The sequence below is a fragment of the Lonchura striata genome, chromosome 1A (assembly GCF_050655825.1).
Source record: "Lonchura striata isolate lonStrDom1 chromosome 1A, ASM5065582v1, whole genome shotgun sequence".
NCBI classification, from domain to species: Eukaryota; Metazoa; Chordata; class Aves; order Passeriformes; family Estrildidae; genus Lonchura; species Lonchura striata.
The window spans coordinates 15,028,620-15,049,292 of record NC_140741.1 but is presented as its reverse complement, the minus strand read 5'-3'; the positions used below and the strand labels follow the sequence as shown (position 1 = coordinate 15,049,292).

The 20,673-nt window shown below is 45.9% G+C and overlaps 1 protein-coding gene across 2 annotated transcripts in view; it reads left to right on the top strand.

Moving 5' to 3' along the window:
* Positions 1 to 20,673, top strand: part of SLC6A12 (solute carrier family 6 member 12) — a 47,342-nt gene that overhangs the window by 10,430 nt on the left and 16,239 nt on the right. For both annotated transcript variants that reach the window (XM_085568915.1, XM_021535073.4), the window contains exons 2-8: positions 6,610 to 6,806; positions 10,412 to 10,546; positions 11,875 to 12,015; positions 13,399 to 13,486; positions 15,052 to 15,184; positions 18,042 to 18,176; positions 19,543 to 19,646. In XM_085568915.1, the coding sequence (XP_085425041.1) occupies positions 6,614 to 6,806; positions 10,412 to 10,546; positions 11,875 to 12,015; positions 13,399 to 13,486; positions 15,052 to 15,184; positions 18,042 to 18,176; positions 19,543 to 19,646 (929 nt within the window). In that variant the 5' untranslated portion in view covers positions 6,610 to 6,613. The remainder of the gene's footprint in view (positions 1 to 6,609; positions 6,807 to 10,411; positions 10,547 to 11,874; positions 12,016 to 13,398; positions 13,487 to 15,051; positions 15,185 to 18,041; positions 18,177 to 19,542; positions 19,647 to 20,673) is intronic.

The window sequence follows — 20,673 nt, the reverse complement described above, 5'->3', positions numbered from 1 at the left end:
ATGCAGTTCCACCACATTACAATGTGGCATTATGGCAGGAACTGCTGGAAAACACTTAAGGCACTGCTGGAGTCATGGTCTACATGTACCTCTACCTGTGCTGATTTCACCTTATGTGACTCGTCCTGAGCACCAACTGGAGTTGGCTGAGCCTGCCCAGGGTCTGACATGGGGTGCTGGACTTGTGCAGGGCTGAACAGGAAGCACAGTGTGGGAGCAATCATGGCAGGGAATCCTGTGGTCCTGCTCTGTGCTGGCCACACACGTGTCTGTGCTGAGGGACCAGGCTCTGCCACACATGCTGTTGGCTCCCCTCATCCTCCCTGCTGGGAAGCATAATGCAATGTGTTATGCCTTAAACTTGCATGGCTTTTGGAAGAGTCTTGCTTGAGTGCTCTTCCCCTGTGCTTCCTGTATTCTCATTACTGACAGCAAGTGTCCCCAGGCTGTGCTTTTGGGAGGTCAGGCGGAGTGTACCTACCTGGAAGAGTTTAGATACAAGTGCCTAGAGCAGTGTGATGCAAAATTCCCTGTGCTGCTCTCCCACCTCTGAACCACTGGCTGCAGTGCTGGTTCCTCTGCTCTCCTGCTCTAGCAACTTTGCTTCCCACTCTTCCCTCAGCCCTCACCCCCAGCTGCAAGGATGGCAGCAGCAGGTTGGGGGCTGGCAGCCTCCATGTCTTCATCTGACCTGCTCAGGGCTGCTGGCTGTCATCTTGCTCCATGAAGTTGCTGCTCCAGAGAGGTGGCAGCCCTGCAGGCATCCTGCAGACTCTATCTTGTCCCTGTGGAGCACCTCTGGGCTGCACCACAGGTCGCTGCCCTATTGTGCAGGGACCTGTTTGCAGAGTGGGTGCTGGAGCAGCGTGGCTTTCACCCTCTGTGGCATTCACCTTCTCTGCTCTCCAGCCAGTGACAGGAGCCATGCTGGCCACACGCTTTGGCTGCACACAAGGACCTTTGAGGCAGCCGGATGCAGCCCCAGGATTTCGGTCAGACAGCTTCAGCCATCGGGTGGGTGGCTCTAGGGGCTCCACTGGGGCCTGGCTGGATCTGTGGCTGTATCAGACCTGTTGCTGGTGCTCTGTAAGAAGAATGGATCATGCTGTGGCTGGCCCTTCTGTGTTGCACTGGATGTAGCCATATTATGGGCTGAGTGGAGGTCTTGAGATTATCTGGTTTGGTGGAAGGGCTGGTTTCTAGTTCTACTTAGAGAACATTTATGGACTTCATCAGTTAGTCTTGGTTTGTTTTCTAGGCTAGAGAAAGAAACCAAATCTGTGTATCTGTAGCTCAGAGCAGGGATGGTGATCCATGGACACCAACAGAGATTCATCTGGGTGGGAACAACAGCCTACATTGCTTTTAGTAAGAGATTTGCCACTGATCCTCAGAAAAGTCCAGCCACTGTTAGAGGCTTCAGAGGGTCTCCTGTCCAGCAGCAGAAGACAGAGCAGGACCCATTTGGCACCCTCCTGCACTGGGGGTGTGTGGTCTGAAGGGTGATGCTCTATAATCCTTGCATCTTGTATTACAGATGTCCATGCCATCAGTGAACTCACTCATAAGGAAATCACTGAGTTCCTTATCTCACTCTTTATGGTGTCAGTAAGTAGCAAACTTACTGACTGTACAAGCATTGCTCTTATTTCACACTGGAGAAAACATAGGTAGGATCTGAATCTTGTAATGGTCTCCTGTGCCTCATGAACATTGCTGAACAGATGCTTTGAGAATACCCTGCAGCCCACAGAACCTGGAAGTTAATTAGAAAGTATAAAAAAGCCAACTAACTTTCAATTGCTTGAAATAAAAGGCATTTTAATTTCACCTGCTGTCCTGGAGTTGATCAGTTTTTTTCTTTCTACACCTTTCCTTGCCTTTTTCTGTTATGCAGCTGGAGTGAGCCATTCTCCAGCAGCATTCTTGTTTGGAAGCAGCTGTCTGTGCTCATGTAGCTGCTCTTAGATTGGCTGGAAAGTACTTGCTTCCACTGCTAATATTTTCTTGTCCATCTTGCAGAGATGACCGATTCCAGTAGCAGCCCCTATGCACTAATTTAACTGGGTTGGTTCCTTAAGCTGTACCTTGGCACTGCTGCTCCTTGCTGAGCCCTGATTTTCTGTCTCTGCTCCTCCAGCTGCCCCCGCCTCCTGCCATCAAAATGCAGTGCAGGATTTCAGCTGCTGACTAACTGCTGGCTCTGGTTGCGCAACCGGAGAATTTTATGTGTCCTCCTGCTCCTCCTTTTGTAACACAGCCCAGTCTTCTTGCTTCCTGATTTCTCCCTCCCCATCTTAAATTGCAGTTTATGTGCTTGGTTGCTGCTTGTTTCAAAATGAAACCAAGAAATATAAATGCACTGCAGCTGTCTGCATTGTCACCTGTGATTCTGCAGTTCAGGCAGTACCTTCGAGTGTCCAAGGGAGCTTTAACGCTGTGCTTCCTTTCATAAATGTTATTGGCTACTTTTAAGAGACATTTATGTCTGCTGTTCCCTCTGTTTCACTATTCCCTCTGGAGATTGTCCTCATCTCATTGCCTTATGATAAAACAGCAAAATAGGTCAAACGGAGGATGTTAACTTCCCAGCAGTAGGAACTCCTGTCTGACAGCAGTTGGGAGCAAGCAGTAAGTTTGCAGAAAGAAAAGCTTTAGGAGAATTGCTATTGGCTTCTTCCTCTGATGCCAAAACTCCAGGTGGCTTCTCTCTCATCTTGGCTCACTTTTGTTCCTTGTCTCACCTGAGGAACTTTGAAAAAGCCCTTTTTTTACCCTGAGAGAGGCTGAGGATAGCACCATATTTTGCTTCATATGATGCTTTCTTTCTCCTCTTTTTCCTATTACCGCCTCTCCCCTTCACTGGCATCTTGTTTCCAAACAAAGCCAAAAAATGCCGTTCTCCTGAATATCTGCATTGCGTGTTCAGCACATTATAGGCAACTGCTGAGTGACCACAATGCTTCAGAGATGTTCTTGGTTTTCCTTGGCTTTTGTGACCATACTTGAAGGATCCCATGGTGGTAGGTGTGGGACATAGTCCGAAATTTGTGACCAAAGGGAGACTGTGTTGCTTCATTGAATGTTCAAGAATGGAACTTGTTGCTCTGGGTCAATGGCTGCCTGCATGCTGCCTTCTCTCTTTCCAGGTCCTGCAGGAATCCAGGTGTATTCTTGTTTTCCCAGCACAGCAATAAATCTTTTGGGGAAAAAATTGTGGCTATCTCCATGCATCAATCCCAGTATCAAATACTGTACCCTTTCCTATGGAGCTACATAGAGGAAGCTCTCTACTCTCTGTGGGAAGATGACAGACTACAGGCCATTTCTGTGAAGAGCAAAAAAAACCATCTCCTCCAAGTGCTGAGGGCTGAAAATATAGCAGAGCACCTCTAGAAGTGACAGGGGGGGTCAGAGGGAGCCGAGGAGGGAAGGTGGTGGGGAGGGGGTCCAGGGACCAGGTAGACTGTGGATTGCATCAAGATGGCATTTTAGCAGTTGGGAAAACTTTGTGGCAGAGGAAAAAAAGAGTCTGGGAACGAAGTAGTCATAGGATTTTTCTTCAAACTTTGGTGAAGGAACAGCAGAAAAAGTGCAGGCAAGCAGTGAGGGGCACAGTCTTTACACCAAACTCATGAATTAAGAAGGGGGCAACCAAAGGAAGAGGAAAATGTTTGCCTCTTGGGGAGGATGTAACCCAATAGGTGGCTGTGACTGCTGTGGGAGAACCAAATTGCTCCTAGCTGGAAACAAGAAGTTATTTGAATCCCCATCTGGCCTAAGAACATATAGAGCAGGGACACAGTAGGATTAAATGTCTAGGAAAAGAGCCAGGAGGTGTATGAATAGGCTTTCTCATAGAAACAGTAGGCAAAGCAGAGAGGGAAGAAGTGGGGATGTGTTATGTGCATGGCTTTGTCTGGGAAAGAAGTTGTATTTCATGCCATGAAGGGCCAGGACTTTGAGCACTAGTTTAATCTGTCATCTGTTCCCACTTGAAAAGGTTTGATTTCAAAGCTGGGGTTCTTTCCCCCTCCTTAAAATAGGAAAATGAAGATAGAAGTGCTGTGTCTCCCCTGCTGCTCTGTGTTTCTCCCAGCCGTATTCCTTATTGCAGCATCCCAAATTTTATCCTTCATATTCACCTATTAAGGAGTCAGGGACAGATAAAATGTCCTGGTCCAGGTGTCCCTGAGCTGGAGGCTGGTGACAGGATTGGAGCTGTAGGCTGGCACTCATACATTCCCTTCTCAGGGCTATGTGAGGTGAGGTGATTCTCTGTGACCTTCCTCTGCACCCATGTGTGAAACAGGTCTAGCAAAAATAAAATAAAACAAAACCACAAATATTCATAGAAATAGGCTGTCTCTTGGATCCACCTTACATTAAAAAAATAAAAACAAAGAATTAGCTAGTCTTGTCCTGCCAGCTTCCTGGGACATCCTCAATAAACTCAGGCTTAAACATTGCTGTACTTGATAACGTGCCCTGGACTGCAGCAAATTGGAATGTGCCAAGGACTGTGACAGATCAAACGTGTTTCATTAAGTACGTGTTACTTTTTCTCTCACATTTGGCAGTGCAGAGAGCTCTGCTTCTCTGAGATGAGGAGGCTGTGCTGCAGCATTGGAATAAACTGATTAGCCAGCTAGCAGACCTTGCTGCAGGCAGACAGTGGGGAGAAGGGCCCTGCCTGGGCTTCAGAAGCTGAGAAATGGCTGGCAGGAGGACCTGATGATTCCATCTCCCAGTCCATCCCAGCAGAAGGGCTAAGTGAAGAGGGCAAATCTGGGACTGCTGAGCTGCTGGGGAGCAGCAGAGCTGCAGCTGCAAGCCAGCATTTAAGGGTGTGTGCCTTGATTCCTAGGTTCCACCACCTTCTTTAAATGTGGGGTTAGAGGTTTTTAGGAGCCTGTTAGAGGGCTGATTCATCTTCCCACTCATGTAGATCCACAGGTGTCATAGCCCTTGGTGGTTTGGATCAGTGCAAGCCATACCAGTAAATAGTTGCTTTCCAGCATATGGACCATAAAGGGCTAGGGCTGGAGATAAAACAGAGGTTGCTTCCTCAGTGCTCTCATGCATCTGCATTGAACACCAAAACTGGTTGTGCCCACTGTAGAACTACCCATACATAAGCTCTTACTGGCAATAGTTCTAAAAACCTCTCAAATTTAACAGGGACCAGGATCTTTCTGCCTTGTTTTTGAAAAGGAAGCAATATTAGCCTGGAGGATGATCTTCACCAGCCCTTGTCTGCTCTCCTCTATGGTTTATGTTCCCCTGATCTTGTTGCAGCCCCTCTTACACTGGTTGATATCTCGCATGAGACTCAGTCCTCCATTCAGCATCCATGGAAATCTGCTGCTGATAGCAAAGGAAAAAGGATTATCCCTTCAGGAAAGCAGATGGGGGAACAAAGCCTTTTGTTGCCTAGGGCATTTAGAGAGCAATTGGTGTGTTACACTGTGAGATCTGATTTCCTTTAATTACTTGAATAACAGGCAGGAAACATGCCTGTGTCAAAGAACTACTTGTTCTGCTGTGAGCATTCATTAGAAGTTGTCTTTTCACACACAAGCATCTTTCTTTGCCCCAGGGCCTGATATATACAGTGGGTTAGCATTTAGGAAATGATTTCCTTTACAGAAGTAAATGAGACACTGATAATGATGCTATCTTGTGTGGGTAAGTACGAGCATGACCCACCAGCTTCTGCTCCTGCTTCCTCCTTGCCTCATTGAAAACTACACCAAAACAAGTGCCATAGTGTTCATTGGCTGCTGGGACAGTTAGTTATCAGTAAGATGTTTACATTTGCTCTTTTTTCCAGTTAAGTCAGGTTCCTGGTAGTCCCTATTCACCATGAGATGGCTCATACCCGGTGTTTGTCCAGAGGAACATGACTGGAGAGACACCAGGCACAAGGAGGGAGGGAATAGTTTGGCATCATGGTTCTGGTGCACCATCCTGGTGCAAAGAGTCAATAGAAGATTTGGTGGTCCTATGAGGTAAATGATATTAAAAGTGATGAAGTCCTGCTCACCATTGAGCTGCTGACTGGGAGAGGTCCTTGGCCTGAGCTGCCTCAGGAGCCAAGGGAGAGAGCAAGTTTGAATAGTCCAGAGCAGATCCAGGGGCAGTGGAATTGTTGAGTGTTGTGGGTGATGCAGATTTCTGTCTCTGTTTCTCTGTGAAGATGGGAATGTTCCTTTAGGTGGCACAGAAGGAATAAAAGATGTGCTATTAAAAACATATTGAACCACCAGCAAAATTAATTTGTGAGTTGATACAAGGGAACAAAACCCTTATTTTTTTGCAGTCCCAGCCTGGTGGGAATGGAAGCAGAGATGCTGCTGCTTTGGAGAGACTTGTTTCCAGTGTATTTTCCTAATCTTAGCAAGGGAATGTGTATCCCTTGCTAAAGCAAATCACGTCTAGAAAGGCCAACTTCTGCTCAGTAATGCAACCAGTTAGATGTACTTAAATTTACATACTGATACTGAAACTACATCTTATTGTGGTGTCTGGTCCCCTCACTCCTCTTCCCACAAGCATGTCCTGCAGCAGCTCTTACATCCCATGCTCTCTTTCTCTTCTGTCCTACAGAGCCATGACAAGAGCCATATCTAAGGAAGGAGAACCCAATGGGGCCACCACATCTCCTGAAGAGATACAAATGGAGGAAATGGAAGAGAGAGGCCAGTGGCGGAACAAAATGGAATTTGTGCTGTCTGTGGCTGGGGAGATCATTGGCCTGGGTAACGTGTGGAGGTTCCCATACCTCTGCTACAAGAATGGTGGTGGTGAGTTCACAGCACACATGAGTTGTTCTGGATTTGTAGGTATGATGAGAGACATGTACATGCCTGCACCCATTTCTCCTATGTATGCCCTAAGGTACTCCCTTATTCATTCCTTCAACAAGTTAGTTCCTGCCAAAACCAGGAGGAATAAAAACTCAGGGATGAATCTAGCTCTCCAGTGGGTACTCTTCCTTAAAGCAGCATTCTCAAATCTGGACTCCTAAAAAATTGAACCCCAGGAACAACTTAAGGCTGTTGGGTATCTCAAGATATTATTGGTCTTTAAAAAAATATCAGATGCTGTGAGTGATCAGAAAGCCAACATCAACCTCCTCCTACATATTCCCTTTTCCTACTCCCGATGTCAAATCCATCTTTGTCAGGCTCTTGTTATAGAGGAGGCAAGGCTTAGATAGTGCTGATATCCTAGCCAAGACCTGATACACGTTATAAGGAGATTTCTGCCTCTTCCCTTGGAGCAATTCTCACAGTGATCAAACCACTATAAGAAAAAATCATCCCCAAAACAGGTTAATTCACCTTCCCCTTTGTTTCTTCCTGTGGCTCTCCTTTTCTCTTATAGTAACACTGCAATAAGATCATTACATGGTTAAAAGTTAAAATTTCTCATAATAATAAAACGAAATGTAAGGGAATAATTGACTGTCACTAACTTTTCTCAGTGAATAAAAAATCTAACTTTATAAAAGAAAAGGAGGAATAACAAATTACATGTCAAATCCAGCAATAACTTCTCTTTTGTTCTTGTTCTCTAAAAACACCTTGAAATAATGGTCTGGGACTTGCTTCTTACTCCACCCCCCACTACTTTGAGCTTCCTTTCTCTGCACACCATGTCCCAGAGGCCTTTCTTTTCCAAGGTGCCATGAGCTTTCACCAATAGCTGAGTAGTTCCACTGTAATTTTTCCCAGGGCTTCCAAATTCCTGTCCTCTCTGCTGTTGCTGGAGTTTATCCAAATTAAACAAGAGACAATTAAACACATCCTCAAAATTAGTGAGAGGCAGGGTAAGAAATGGTTGAAGAAGATGGAATTAAGTTTTTCTTGAACCTGAGATGATTTTTAGCAGATTCTCCAGTTTTCTTCTCCAGTATTTTGATGGGAGGCGCCAAGAGCAAGTCAAAATGGGCACAGGTTAGGAAACACTGGAGGTGCATCTGACTGAACAGCCTGTTCTGCAGTGATGCTTTGAGAGAGGAGTCATGGGTTTTGCATGGAAAATTTCTCCCTGAGCTCAGATAATATCTTTGCATAGTTTGTGCCTCTGGTACCCGGTTCAGCAGTCCTTGCAATTTGTATGCTAATTAGAGTAAGTGAAAAGGCTACTTTTGTTCACTTTAAATATCTATTGAATAACATTTTTATTTTTAATTAAACTGCTCTGGAATAGCTAAGGCTGTGATTCAGAGGACAAGGAGACTAGGCTTGGGAAAGGTTAGGATGGGAGAGTTCTCTCATCCTCACAGCTCCCCACACTGCCCTTGCAGAAAGCATGCTACTGCTGTAGAAGGTCCTTTTCTCTCTCCAGGGATCAAGGGAACCAGAAGACTGATATAGGACAAGGAATATATTTCCCATGACACTCAAAGACATTCTCATCATTGGAAAAGTTCTTGAAATTGCAAAAAAGGCATTTTCCACCTAAAAATGCTACATCCCTATCCCACCTTTACCCCCCAGATTTGAGGTTGCTGTCCTATCACCTTTCTCCACCTTTGAATGTATTGAAATGGTTATACAGCTATGAAGACAGATGCCATAGAAACAATAGTGCTAGTTTTCTGTAAAGCGACCAACTGCAACCTTATCTATTGCTGCACTGTCAAATTTGATCTAATTGCTTAGCATCCTGAAATTATGATTGACTCATAAGGAAAGAGAATCTGTTTCTGAGGGTCCCACTCAAGGCTGGGGCTCCTTCAGTAGAGCAGCAAATTGAGGAGGGGATCACAGCTGGAGTTTCAGCTGGTAATTGCTATGGGAGAGTTAAGAGAGAAGACAATAGAGGTGGAAGAAAACCATCACTGCTCAGAGACCAAAGTGGGCTGACCTCTGGGACAAATTGTATCAGAGGAGAGGGTCTGGAATCTGCTGAAAAGCTCATCTATGTGTAGCATAATAAAGCTGTCTTGCAGATTTGGCGTAAATGTCTTGCAACCCCAAAAGCAGCAGCTGCCTCTTGTTCAGGGTCTGCACTTCTCACTTCCTACGCTGCAAACATGGACTGACTCTGAGAACCAGCCTCCTTCCCTCTGGCCCCAGGTCTCCTGCAGCTACACACAGCTGTGTTTAGTGGAAATTTGGATGTTCTTTGTTACTGTAACATTGCTGGCTTAAAAACAAGGGCAAGTGTTCCTAGTTGCTCATTGTCACTGGAAGGAATGTCAGTGTGAATGCCTGTGCTGGCAGGGGAGGAGGGGGTCAGGGGGGACAGTGGCTGAAACAGGCACCCTAGTCTTGGTTACAAACATCTGAGATGCTCTCCAGGCCCTGGCAAGAGAGGTGTTCATGACCAAATTTTATTGTATGGAATGGGAAGACAGCCACCATTGTTTCAGCGAGGAAGGCAGTCACCTAATCTTGTTTGGAGGGGAGCAAAAGTGTGAACATCTACACTAAGGATGTAGAGAGAGTGAGGTGACAGAAGGAAGGTCAGCTGTAAAAATGAGATCTCGGGTGCAGTTTTGAGCAGAGCAATGAATGTATTTGGTGTTTTGGTTTGACAGCATAACTGAAAAGGTGCAAAAAAGTTTCAGACAGCTGAACAGAGCACTAAGCAATTTTTTCAGGGCATTAAATTTTATTGTTATTTTTGTTTGTCTTTTCTTATGTTTAGTTTATGTTGATTGTTGTTTCTGTGAAAAAGCCTTGGTCTTTTCTCCTTCCTCTTCCATTTTGACAAGGGTTAATTGAGGGCCATTTCAGGCTGATTTTTCTTTAGACATTTCTCTATATATTAGCAAAAAATGGATTTTGAAGGTAGAAGTTAAACTTCTTCATTTTGAAAATGCTGGAAAGATATTCTTCCACTATTTCCATTTTTATGGTGCAACCTGCTTTCCAAATTTGACGTGAAATATGTCTCAAGTAAATTTATATCCTGGCAAACTTTTTACTTACCAAGAAACGTTACTAACCTCCAGGTTTGTATCCTCTGGGCAAGTGGGAGTTTTGCTGTGACTGTCATGAAAGGCAGAACAAATGTGGTTATGTGAAACAAGGACTTATTTTGTTCATCCCATTCCTGCTGAAAGCTGGAATGAGGTCAGGAGCATGAAACAGGGAGAATTTCTTCAGCACTATATTTTTTTAGCTCCTTGCCTGGTTACTCCTTACCTCTGGGTTTTGGCCTACACCATATGTAGAAGTGCTGCAGTAGCACAAGATAGATCACCCTTGTATTTTTTTCTAAGAAATTATGGTGGTGGAGACCTTGTTTCTTTAGCAGAGGTTGCACATTTAGTTCAGTGAAATATTTATGTTTATGTAGCTGATTCCAGCTGTGGTCCTAGGTACCTCGCAAGAGGTTTTAAGGATAGGTTTTTGAAGAGGTTTCTGAGGCAGCATTTTACCCTTCTCTGCAGGAGCCTTCCTCATCCCTTACCTCATCTTCCTCTTCACCTGCGGGATCCCCCTGTTCTTCCTAGAGACAGCGCTGGGGCAGTTCACGAGCCAGGGAGGGGTGACTGCTTGGAGGAAGATCTGTCCCATCTTTGAAGGTGAGTCAAGTTACAGTATTTACTGACACTTGCTGACAATCAGTGATTGAGATCCTCTTTTTGATGTATTATTAATTTTTTTGTTCCTTTCTCCTTTATTCTCCCTCCTTTTATCTCTCTCCCAGCCTTGTTATTCCTTCTGCTGCCTGCTGTGTGTGCAGAGGCAGTTCCCTGACCCCTCTTGATGTGAGTGAGGGTGTGTGGTGCTGGCTGGGGGCTATGCTGGTCCATCTGAACCATGGTCTCTGTTTTGCGGAGCTCAGAACCTGGGAGAGAGGAGAAGCAGGATGGCCAGCTTGAAGGAAGGATGGAAGTATCAGTGTACTAACACCTGTGTGTAGTGCAGGACAAATAGTGAGAGGAGAAAAGATTGAGGAAAACTGTATGGTTTATCATGCTTTCCCTGCCTGCTCCCATGCCCACAACTGCTGTGGCAGCATTTGCAGGCTGGCATCCTTCAAAATAGGGGAATCAGACCATGTGCACTGGGTCTGACAGTCCAGAGATGGGATGGGGATGAGGTTAAGCCACAGGGATAAGAACCAGGACTTCTGGGGCCCTAGGGAAGGTTGTTTAACGGGATGAATATATTAGTGAATATAATTTCCTCAATTCTCTCCAGAGGAGAGCTTATTAACCATGTTTTGAAGATGGAGAAACCTGTGCTCAGCAGAGTGGAGCCTGGTTAGTTTGCTTGAGCATGGGCATGTAGTGCTATTTGAAACTCCTTGGGGAGTCTGGGACATCCTGTGCTGGAGACCCCTGTGCTCTGGCACAGATCTGAAGCTGACAGCAGGGGCATCTCAAAGGACACTGACAACCAGTTTTAAATAAATGAATTGGGCTTTCTGGTCTGATTAGTGTTCTGAGGTCTCAGTGTGCAATGGGCACAATCAGGACCCAGAGACCAAAGCTGAGCATGGTGTATATCAACTGTAAGAATATTTTCTGCCTCATTCTTTCCAGAAGTAAGAGACTCAGCTGCATTTCTTTTCTTCAAAGGCCAGAGCTGTATTTTTCTGAAGAGGAGGCACTATGATGCTGTGCCGTGGTAGCCATCAGAATTTTTTTTTTTCAAATCATCATAAGGTTTTTTGTTTCACCACAGACCTGTCTAGAGTTACCAACAATGTTTCCTGTCTGTGTGCACAGTCACAAAATCCTTCCTCTTTCCCTTAGGCAGATCTCGCACTATCCTCTGGAGAGCCATGCTGTAGGTGTTGCATCCTTCTTACCACAGCATGACCAGTGTCTTGTTTGGGGTTAAGCCTCATGTGTTGGGAGTTGGTTGCCAGTCCCATCCTCACCTCCTTTGCTTTTCTTCACAGGAATTGGATATGCTTCCCAAGTCATTGTGGGATATCTGAATATCTACTACATTGTCATCTTGTCCTGGGCACTCTTCTACCTGTTCAGCTCCTTCACTTCAGTGCTACCATGGGCCAACTGCAATAACCCCTGGAACTCAGGTATACCTTCCCTTGGTTGGCTTCTAGCTTCTTTCCAATACCCAGGAGTTATTTTTGTTGAAAATAATTGTTTTTGTTTGGATAAAAAGCTTTTATGAGCTAGCATGTGATGCCACCAAAAAATAGGCATTTTCTGGCAAGCAGGAGAGGCGGGTGGTGGAGTTTGCAAGCCAATCTAGAGCCCTCCTCATGTGGCAGGATCTTTTTGTTAGTGCTGGTGCAGCAGTGTATCTTACAGTTCCCTTACTCTATCCCATTCCTGTGGAGTTAAGAGGGGCAGTTGCTGCTGCTGCCAATGCCTGAACAGTTTCCTCTGTGCACTCAGCTTTTGGGTAAATCAGGCCAAGCTTGTATTGTAGGATTTTGGCAGTTCAGGTCTGCCAGGGAAGGAACCAGTAACACAAAACTCTCAGGGCACTGTTTTCCTGGTTAATCACATCCATACAGCCTCCATACCATTACATTCACAAGGGTTCTCATTGCTTTGTGCTCATAGTTCAGTTAACTCTGCTCTGCAGAGAAGACCTGGCTTTGACTTTACTCAAGGCACTTGTGCTGATCTTGGGAAGATGGGGTAGATGTGAGGTAATCTTCATTAATGTCCTTGTCAGGACTATTTTAACATGTTGAGCAGGTTTTTCTTGGCAGCAGCTTGGTTCCCTCCCATTTTCTTTTGCATCAGATGATTAATTTCTGCAATTAGTTAAATTTCTCTACCCTGTGGGCCTTTTACTCACAGTTCCCTCTGCCCTTTCATCCCAGCAGAAGTAACCAACATTTTAAAGAGCTGATCCAATTCCTTCAGCTCCCCTAGAATGGATTTGTTTACAAGGAAAGCCACATATGTTCTCTTAACAGAGAGAAGCATCCCAGCAACAGCTGGGTTTCCTTGGTTTTCCAGTGGATTGTCTTCTGCTGTCAAAATGTAAGATGAGGTTCATTGGATGTGTGGCATCTCCTCTGTTTTTAGTTATTTCATGTTTTGTAATAGGGTTGGGGATGACAAAGGAGAGCATGAAGGCTTCTGTGGTGTGTGCATATATGGACAGGGAATGGTGCATGATGTGGAAAGAGAATGAGATTTTCTATTCTGACTACTCATAGTCGCTATCCCTTGATAATCTATGTTTTGCAGTCATCTGTTTTCAATTTGGCAGGGAATTGTTCTCTCCTTCCCCTCTTCCCTTCCTGAAGCCCCTCGGGTGGCTGCTGGATTGGGATTCATACCTGGAGAGAGCCAGAGTTTAATGAGATGCTCTATAGCACAAGATGAAGGATCTGTGTGCTGCCAGAGTGAGGGTTAAGGTCCAGAGGGGAAGGAACATCCCTCTTGGAGGAGCCCTAAAGAATTTCTCACCTCATCAGCTTCTTTTCTTTTGGTAGATCTCTGTGTGGACATTCTGAATAGATCCAGCCTGGACAACAGGACCTTGCCTTCGAATGCCACGTCCTCAATGATTGAGTTTTGGGAGTATGTGCTTGCTTTCCCTCTGTTCAGGCTCCTTCTCATCCAAAGGCTGCAGTTGCAGGAGTTCCTGGGCAGGGGGCTGCATGTCTGTAGGAGCAAGTGAGGTGCCACGTGTCAGATCCAACACGGGGAGCACAATGAGATGCCAAGGAGATGGGCACAGAGCTCAGGGTGTGAGGACTGGGCACACTCCAATGGCAGCTCATGGTGTGCCTGCCCAGGAGCGCTCATGTGCACCTTGAGGGTGTGTTCCCCTTTCTGGCACTGGGGTACCTGGGTGAGTGTGGCCACTGAGAGAGACACCAAAAGCAGGTGAGGGCTTGCTGCTAGCAGGAGTACATGTGCTGAGTGTTGCAGGTTGGCAGGCAAGCATGAGAGGCCATGGCAGATGGAAAAGCCCTCCACAGTGGAACACAAAGGGGAAGAACGTCCTTTTACCTTTGTTTGACTCAGTCCTGATTGCTGTCTAAGGGAAGTGATTCATCATGCTGCTCAGGATCATCCCTGGAGAGCAGGAATCCAAGATGCATGCATGAGATGCCAGAGAATAATTTGAGGAAGGTGGAGAATTTTGAGGAATTTGGGGCTGGAGGCACTAAAATACAGTGTGAGTGAGGGGTCTTACAGCAGGCCAGACAATGTCCCAGATAGGGTCATTAGTGCAGCCTGGAGAGGTTGAAATGACTGCTTGTGCTACCCTACCATTCTACATGTTACAGAGGAAAGTCTTACAAAGAAGGGGTGTCACGGACTCACCTTCAGCAGTTGGGTTTGGGTTTTTTCCCCATTTCTGTCTCTTAATGTACATTTGAAAGGGTAGACTGTCTTTTGTCTGTTGCAGCCACCACAGGGCACATAGAAGATGATACGTGCCCATGGTTGCAAAAAGAGTCTGCACAGTTGTGGCCCCCTTCTCCTGCCCTGCTCCTTGCACATTTAGTGAGAGCTGCGGCCCCTCTGAAACAGTTGTTTGGGTTTTCTGTAGAGAGGGAAAGGGGACACTGAGGGAAGTGATTTTGAGCAAAATGTGCAGAGGAGTTGTAAGTTTGGGCTTAGGCTTCTGGGAACTGCAGGAGTTGCACTGCTGGGCTCTTGTGTAGCCTACCTTCTTGATGACGAATCTCCAAGGAAGGAGGCAGAGGGAAGGGCATGGGAATCTTAAAGATAATTTATGCTTACATATGGGTGCCTGTAGGATATGGGGAGGAAGAATGGTGGCCATGGGCGGATAGTGGCTTTGGTGGCCTGCTTTGGCTTGAGTTGTCTCTGCTGGGAAGCTGCCAGGCTCAGGGAGCAATGGGTAGCAGGTATTGATTTTGTGTAGTGTGGCATGGCACATTTTGTGCAGGGACAGGCATGGCACAATGGGTTTGGAGAGTGGGAGGGATTGGATGAGCCACAGGACATGGTGGAGCAGCGCTGGGACAATTTGCATGTCTGGGAGCCCTGGGCAGATGTGGTGTAGATAGGCTGTAAAGTCTTTGGATGGAGTAATATGGGAAAGGTCTGTGTGGGTGAGTGGGGTCTGGAGTGTTAATGCTTCTCTCCCTGTCCCTGGACACCGGCAGGAAGCGAGTCCTGGGGCTCACGGATGGTATTCACAAACTGGGCACTGTGCGCTGGGAGCTGGCTCTGTGTCTTCTGCTGGCATGGATCGTCTGCTACTTCTGCATCTGGAAAGGGGTCAAGTCCACAGGCAAAGTAGGAATGGAGATTATCCTCCCAGTCCATAAGCCTCCTTTACCCATCTTATATTTCTTCCTCAATCTCTTTTCCTTCTTCATGAAGTAGAGGCAGAAGACACAGCACCAAAGTAAAACTTAAAATCTGTTGTGGCCATACTGATGTACACCAGTTGTGTTTGAAACCTAAGAGGAAGAATAAATTAGTAGGTCCATCAGGGAGGGGAGAGTGGGGAAAGAATTGGGAACTGCGGGGAGTTTTGAGGCATATTTTCACTTGCAAATACCCGCAGTGGCTGATGGACTCTCCCCAAGTGCCGTTGGGAATCATCCACTCACCAATGTGTTGTCCTGCTGTGTCTTGAGGGTGTTTTCAACAAGATCCTTTGCAGTGGCAGACTTCCCATCCCTTGCAATTATTAAACACTTGAGCAAAACAGACAAGCTGCTGCCTGTAACCAGCTCAGAGAATAGATAATGAATCTCTCCTGCTTCTTTATCCTGCAAAACACTTGGGGTGGGAGAAGTGTCCTTGTTCTCTCTTTGGTGCTCTTTCTAAATCTGCAGGTTTTGGGTCAGTTCTTAACTTTCTGCATTTTGCTAATGAAGGTGGAGCCAATGCTTCATCCTGATGTTTATCCCATAGAGCAGATGGACTGGTTTTCCTTTTGGAGTGAATGAGTGTTTGATGCCTTGGACTGGGTACTAGGGACACTGCCATGGCCTTGACTTGCTCAGGACCTCTTTCTTTCCTGGAACTGCCATGAGATGGGTGGATCATTAATGATGCTTGATGATTAATGATTAGCCTTGTGGGTGTCCAGGGAATGTCCCAATAGCAAAGGGGGGGGGGAACCAATTTCTGCAACAGATTTCTTCCTTCAAATCACTGTCTACTCTTCACGAGTGTTCCCTTTCATACTTGCCACCTGTGTTTCAGTGTTAAATTCTATCTCCTAACTTAAAACTTCACTGGGCACCCATTGCAACAGAATGAGATAACAGCTTACTCCCCTGACTAGATTTTTCCCAGGTTTTGCTGATGACTGTTTCTTGCTGGTGCAGACTTGTTGTCCACCATTTCTGAAGGAAGGAGATCCAGGCTCCACCTTAATGGGGAAGAGGGGATGGATGATAAATGATGGCATTTTAAACCTTGAATCTTTGATGCCCCCTAATTTGAATACCACAGTGCCATCTTTGCAAGAAATTGGGTCTGAGAGGCTGTGTGAATAGAAGAATAATTGTTACCCAAGGTTCTCTTTAGCTCTCAGCCTTCTCCACTGAGTTTCTCCTTTGCATGGTTCTCCTGATGCACACTGCTTCCCCAGTGTGCACGAGTTACCTGCACAAGGAGAAAGCTAAAGTATTTCAGTCAGGCTGGTTTAGCTGACTAGGTTTGGCAAAACCAGACCAGAAAGTGAGAAAAAAAAAGTGGCTACATATAGTAAATGGAATGGTCTTCCTGAGATTACAGAAGATTTTTCCATCACAATTTTTAGGGTACAGGGCTATTGGCTATTTACTAGCCAGGTGTTATGGACATGGTGCAACAATAAGAGAGGAGTTTTCTGTTCTCAAATATACTACAAGTCAAACAGGCCAGTTGTCTTCTCTGCAAGCTGCAATTTTGAGTATTACGGGGGCACTGTAAAAAAATTCAATGGCTTCCCTCTTTTTGCTGACAATATACTAAGACAGGCATTAGGGAAAAGACCCAAGAATTCTGAGTAGGTGCATAACTTTATACAACAGCTCCAGATTAAACAGGAGGTTATATTTGCCTAAAAGGCTGCTCTAATCACATAACGCTGCCAGATCCCTATGTTTCTGCTTCTGTGATTTAAGGAATCCAAATTTAAAGAAACCATAGTGACCTCAGGACAGTAATTTCAAATAACGCCATAAAGACTAATTTTCTTTTAAAAGCCCCTTTTTTCCTCCCCTATGTTTCTCTCCCTTATGCATAAATGTTTCTTAAAACTGATTTCTGATGGTAGATTTTAATACTTGTGCCCAAAGGAGTGTCATTCTCATTCAATCAGGGAACAGCAAAAGTACCATGTACTGTGACTTATTTGACCAATTATCACTAAGCACAAAAAAAAAAGTCATTTCAGGCCTATCACTATGAATCCATGGAGTAAACTAGCCTCCACATTACTTGGATGAATTTTAGTAATGAATAAATGTTAGGAAGTTGCAACTTGCTCACAAATATTTTGCAACTAGAAAAAAGAACATGCTATATTAGAGAAACGGTTTAGAGATGATTAATTCTACTGTAATGTTTATTTATATCACACACAAAAAAAGAAGTAAAAATAGGTATTACAAAAATAATGGTCTACGTTTTCTTTAAATGCGTTGAGTTGCCCTCATTTTTTACCTGTGAGCTCAGAGGCATTGAAGGGATGAGAGTGACGCATGAGCACTTCTGGAAATGAGATGCCTCATAGGTGTCAAATTGGACAGCAAAAGTTGGTATTTAATTTAGAACGCTCTTGCTGTGCATAGGACCATTTTAATAACTCATTAAAACTCAGTGATGGGAAGAGATCTGGGTTTTCTGCAGCTCTTGAAAGATGAAGGGAACAGCTGCACAGCAGGGAAATTACACTGACTGGAAAGAGAAAACAAAGCAGAACAACCAGTGGCAGAGTTTTGGATGAAGAACAAAATGCAGATTAACTAAATCACCAGTGAGATGTAACCCTGATTACTTTCTTTCCCACCCCTCTTCCACGTTAGCAGCAGCAGCTAAAGCCAACAGCAGAGTCAAGGAGGTTTGCTGGGGTGGGGGCCTGCAGAGGTGAAGTGATGCCTGCCCCCCCTCCCTGCTGACCCTCTGTCCTCTTGTTTCCCTGCCCCTGCAGGTCGTTTACTTCACTGCCACCTTCCCATATGTGATGCTCTTCATCCTGCTGGTTCGAGGGGTGATGCTGCCGGGGGCTGCTGAGGGGATCATTTTCTACCTGAAGCCAGACATGTCCAGGCTGGCAGACCCACAGGTGAGGGGTGCTGTCAGGCAAATGCTGGCCACAAGAATATTCTCAGTGCTCTGGCATTTGGAGTGAGCATCTAGCTGTCATCTATGAAAGGAGCTCAGGTAACCAGGGTCCTTAAAACTTCTGAGAGGGGTCTAGTCCCCCTACACAGCACATCCTTTTTGCTTGTGGTCTGCAGCATGTGGGTATATTAGGTCATTTCCAGTCATGGGCTCAGCAAAACCAGAAGAGTATATTAAATATTTAGCATGTAACAGTTATTCTGGCTGTTTAATGCAGATAATTAAGGGAGAGGTTGTATTATCCATCACTTTTAATATTTTCTGGCCTGGTTAGGACTTTGACTCCATCAACACCCTCCCAGGACATGAGGAGTCCCTGTGCTTGCAGAAGAGACCAAAGGCATGCATGTAACATGGGCTGTGACCAGCTGGGTTCCCTTCACTTGTCCTGGGAGCTGGTCCCTGGGCAAGGGCTGGCCAAAGGGTCAATCGCTGTCCGTGCCTGAAGGGCTCCTGTGTACATGCCTATCTGTGAGAAATCAGTGTGAACTTAGGCAGCAGTGCCTGGCATCCCAGGGATTCTTTGAAGGCTACCAAATTCCAGCCTGGATGTTTGCAGCTGGGGGCTGCTTAGAGGAAAAAGAGAATGACTGGGGAACCTGGAGACCCTCAGAAAGGTGGGCTGTTTCCTTGCCTGCCTAAAACTCCCAGCTCAGGGCTTTCCCTGGGTCTGTGTGAGAGCAGAGTTGCAGCTCAGCTCTCCATGGAGGAGAGGGCTGGAGCAGTGGTAAGAAACCCCACTCAGCGTTCCCCATGGAATGCCAGAGCAAAGTGGAACCTGGGTATGTGACACCCCCCTGGCCTGCTATCTCTCATCTCAGCAATTTTCTGCCCTTCACTGTACACTGTGGCCTCAGAGAGGTGGAAAACTAGATCTGGGAGCAGGGAAAGAAGTACACAGATTGTTGATCACACTGTTATTTGGGGTGACTCACCAGTGGCTCTGCAAGGAGATTAATCATCTGGGCCATGTAGGGACCACAGATATCTGTAGTGAGAGTTTCAGAAGGAGTCATGCTATCGGGGATGCCATCTCTACCCTGAATGCAAAGGTGTGGGGTGGAGAAATGGTGTCCCCTTAAATGGGGTGTGAGAATATGGTCTCCTCTAGAGCTTTTTCCTAAAAGGCTTCCTGTTCTATAGCTCAGTTTTTCCAGATAGGTATCCCAGATTCTCCATTCAATGTAGATCCCCTTTCTATCTCACAGGGTTTGTTCTCCATGATTGGAGGAGTTATTGTTGACAGGGCACAGCCATTTGTTTATTTTGTTGCCACGTCTGAAGACCAGTGACCTTCTCTGTTCCAGGTCTGGATGGATGCAGGCACTCAAATCCTCTTCTCTTACGCCATCTGTGAGGGGTGCCTGACAGCTCTGGGCAGCTACAACAAATACACCAATAACTGTTACAGGTAGGAAAAGCCTGAACTCATTTCCTTCTGGAAGTTTTCTCAAATAGCATAAACGGCATCAGAGACAGGCTCTGTCCCTGGGGAAACCTTGGGTCATGTTGCTGTGACTAATGAGCTGTTCAAAGTGCAGAAGCTGCAGAGGACTCAGCACAGGGCTTGAGAATGGCTGAGGGAAGAGAGGAGTCCCGAAAATGGCTTTAATAGTGCTCTCCTTCACGAGCCAGTGTGGAAATGAGAGACTGGAGGAGGGGGAGGAATGAAAATGGAGAGTGCCTCCAGCCACTGTGTAGACAGCACACCCTATTTTGACAGAGTGAGTGGTCAGGGGTGACATGGCCAGCTCTGTCATCACTTGCTAGGCAGGGAAGGTGGTACAAAAGATGATGGAGCCTCCTGTCTCCAGTGCTTTACTACCACCAGAGTAATGTACTGCCAGTGGCCTTTTGATCTTATCAAGGAGATTAATCAAGTTTGTCTGGCCTTCTCCTTGCCCTTGGTTTACAGATCTATTTTATCCATGACCTGACATGGAGCTCAGCAGAGCCATCAGGACCATTTTTGACACCATCTACAGAACCCTGAGAAGCAGGGACTTTGCTATGCTTTCACATATTGCTCCAGCACAGATTGTAAAATGGAATTGTGCTTGGGAGACAACAATCATCTTTCTTGTTGTCTGATAGGTGCTGCCATGGCTGTTGGTTGGGCAGTTAATACTTTCTCCCGGCTCTCCCAAAATATTTTCAGTCACCAATGAAGTGGTGTGCTGACACCTTCCTCTAATTTCTAAGATGCTTTGTGCTGGCAGCTTACATCTGGGTGTCCCAAATGTGTCCACAGTGCCTGCCCCATAGCAACTGATGCTGTGGGTCAGCTCTGGCAGATGCCTAGGCAGGATCCAGGGGTGTGGGGTTTCCAGCCAAGCCAGCTCAGAATGGTGCCCAATTTTTGCAAGGACCAAGAGCACAGAAGTTTCAGGACAAGTAGCATAGCACATCTCAGCCTCCATCAGAGCATAGCTAATAAA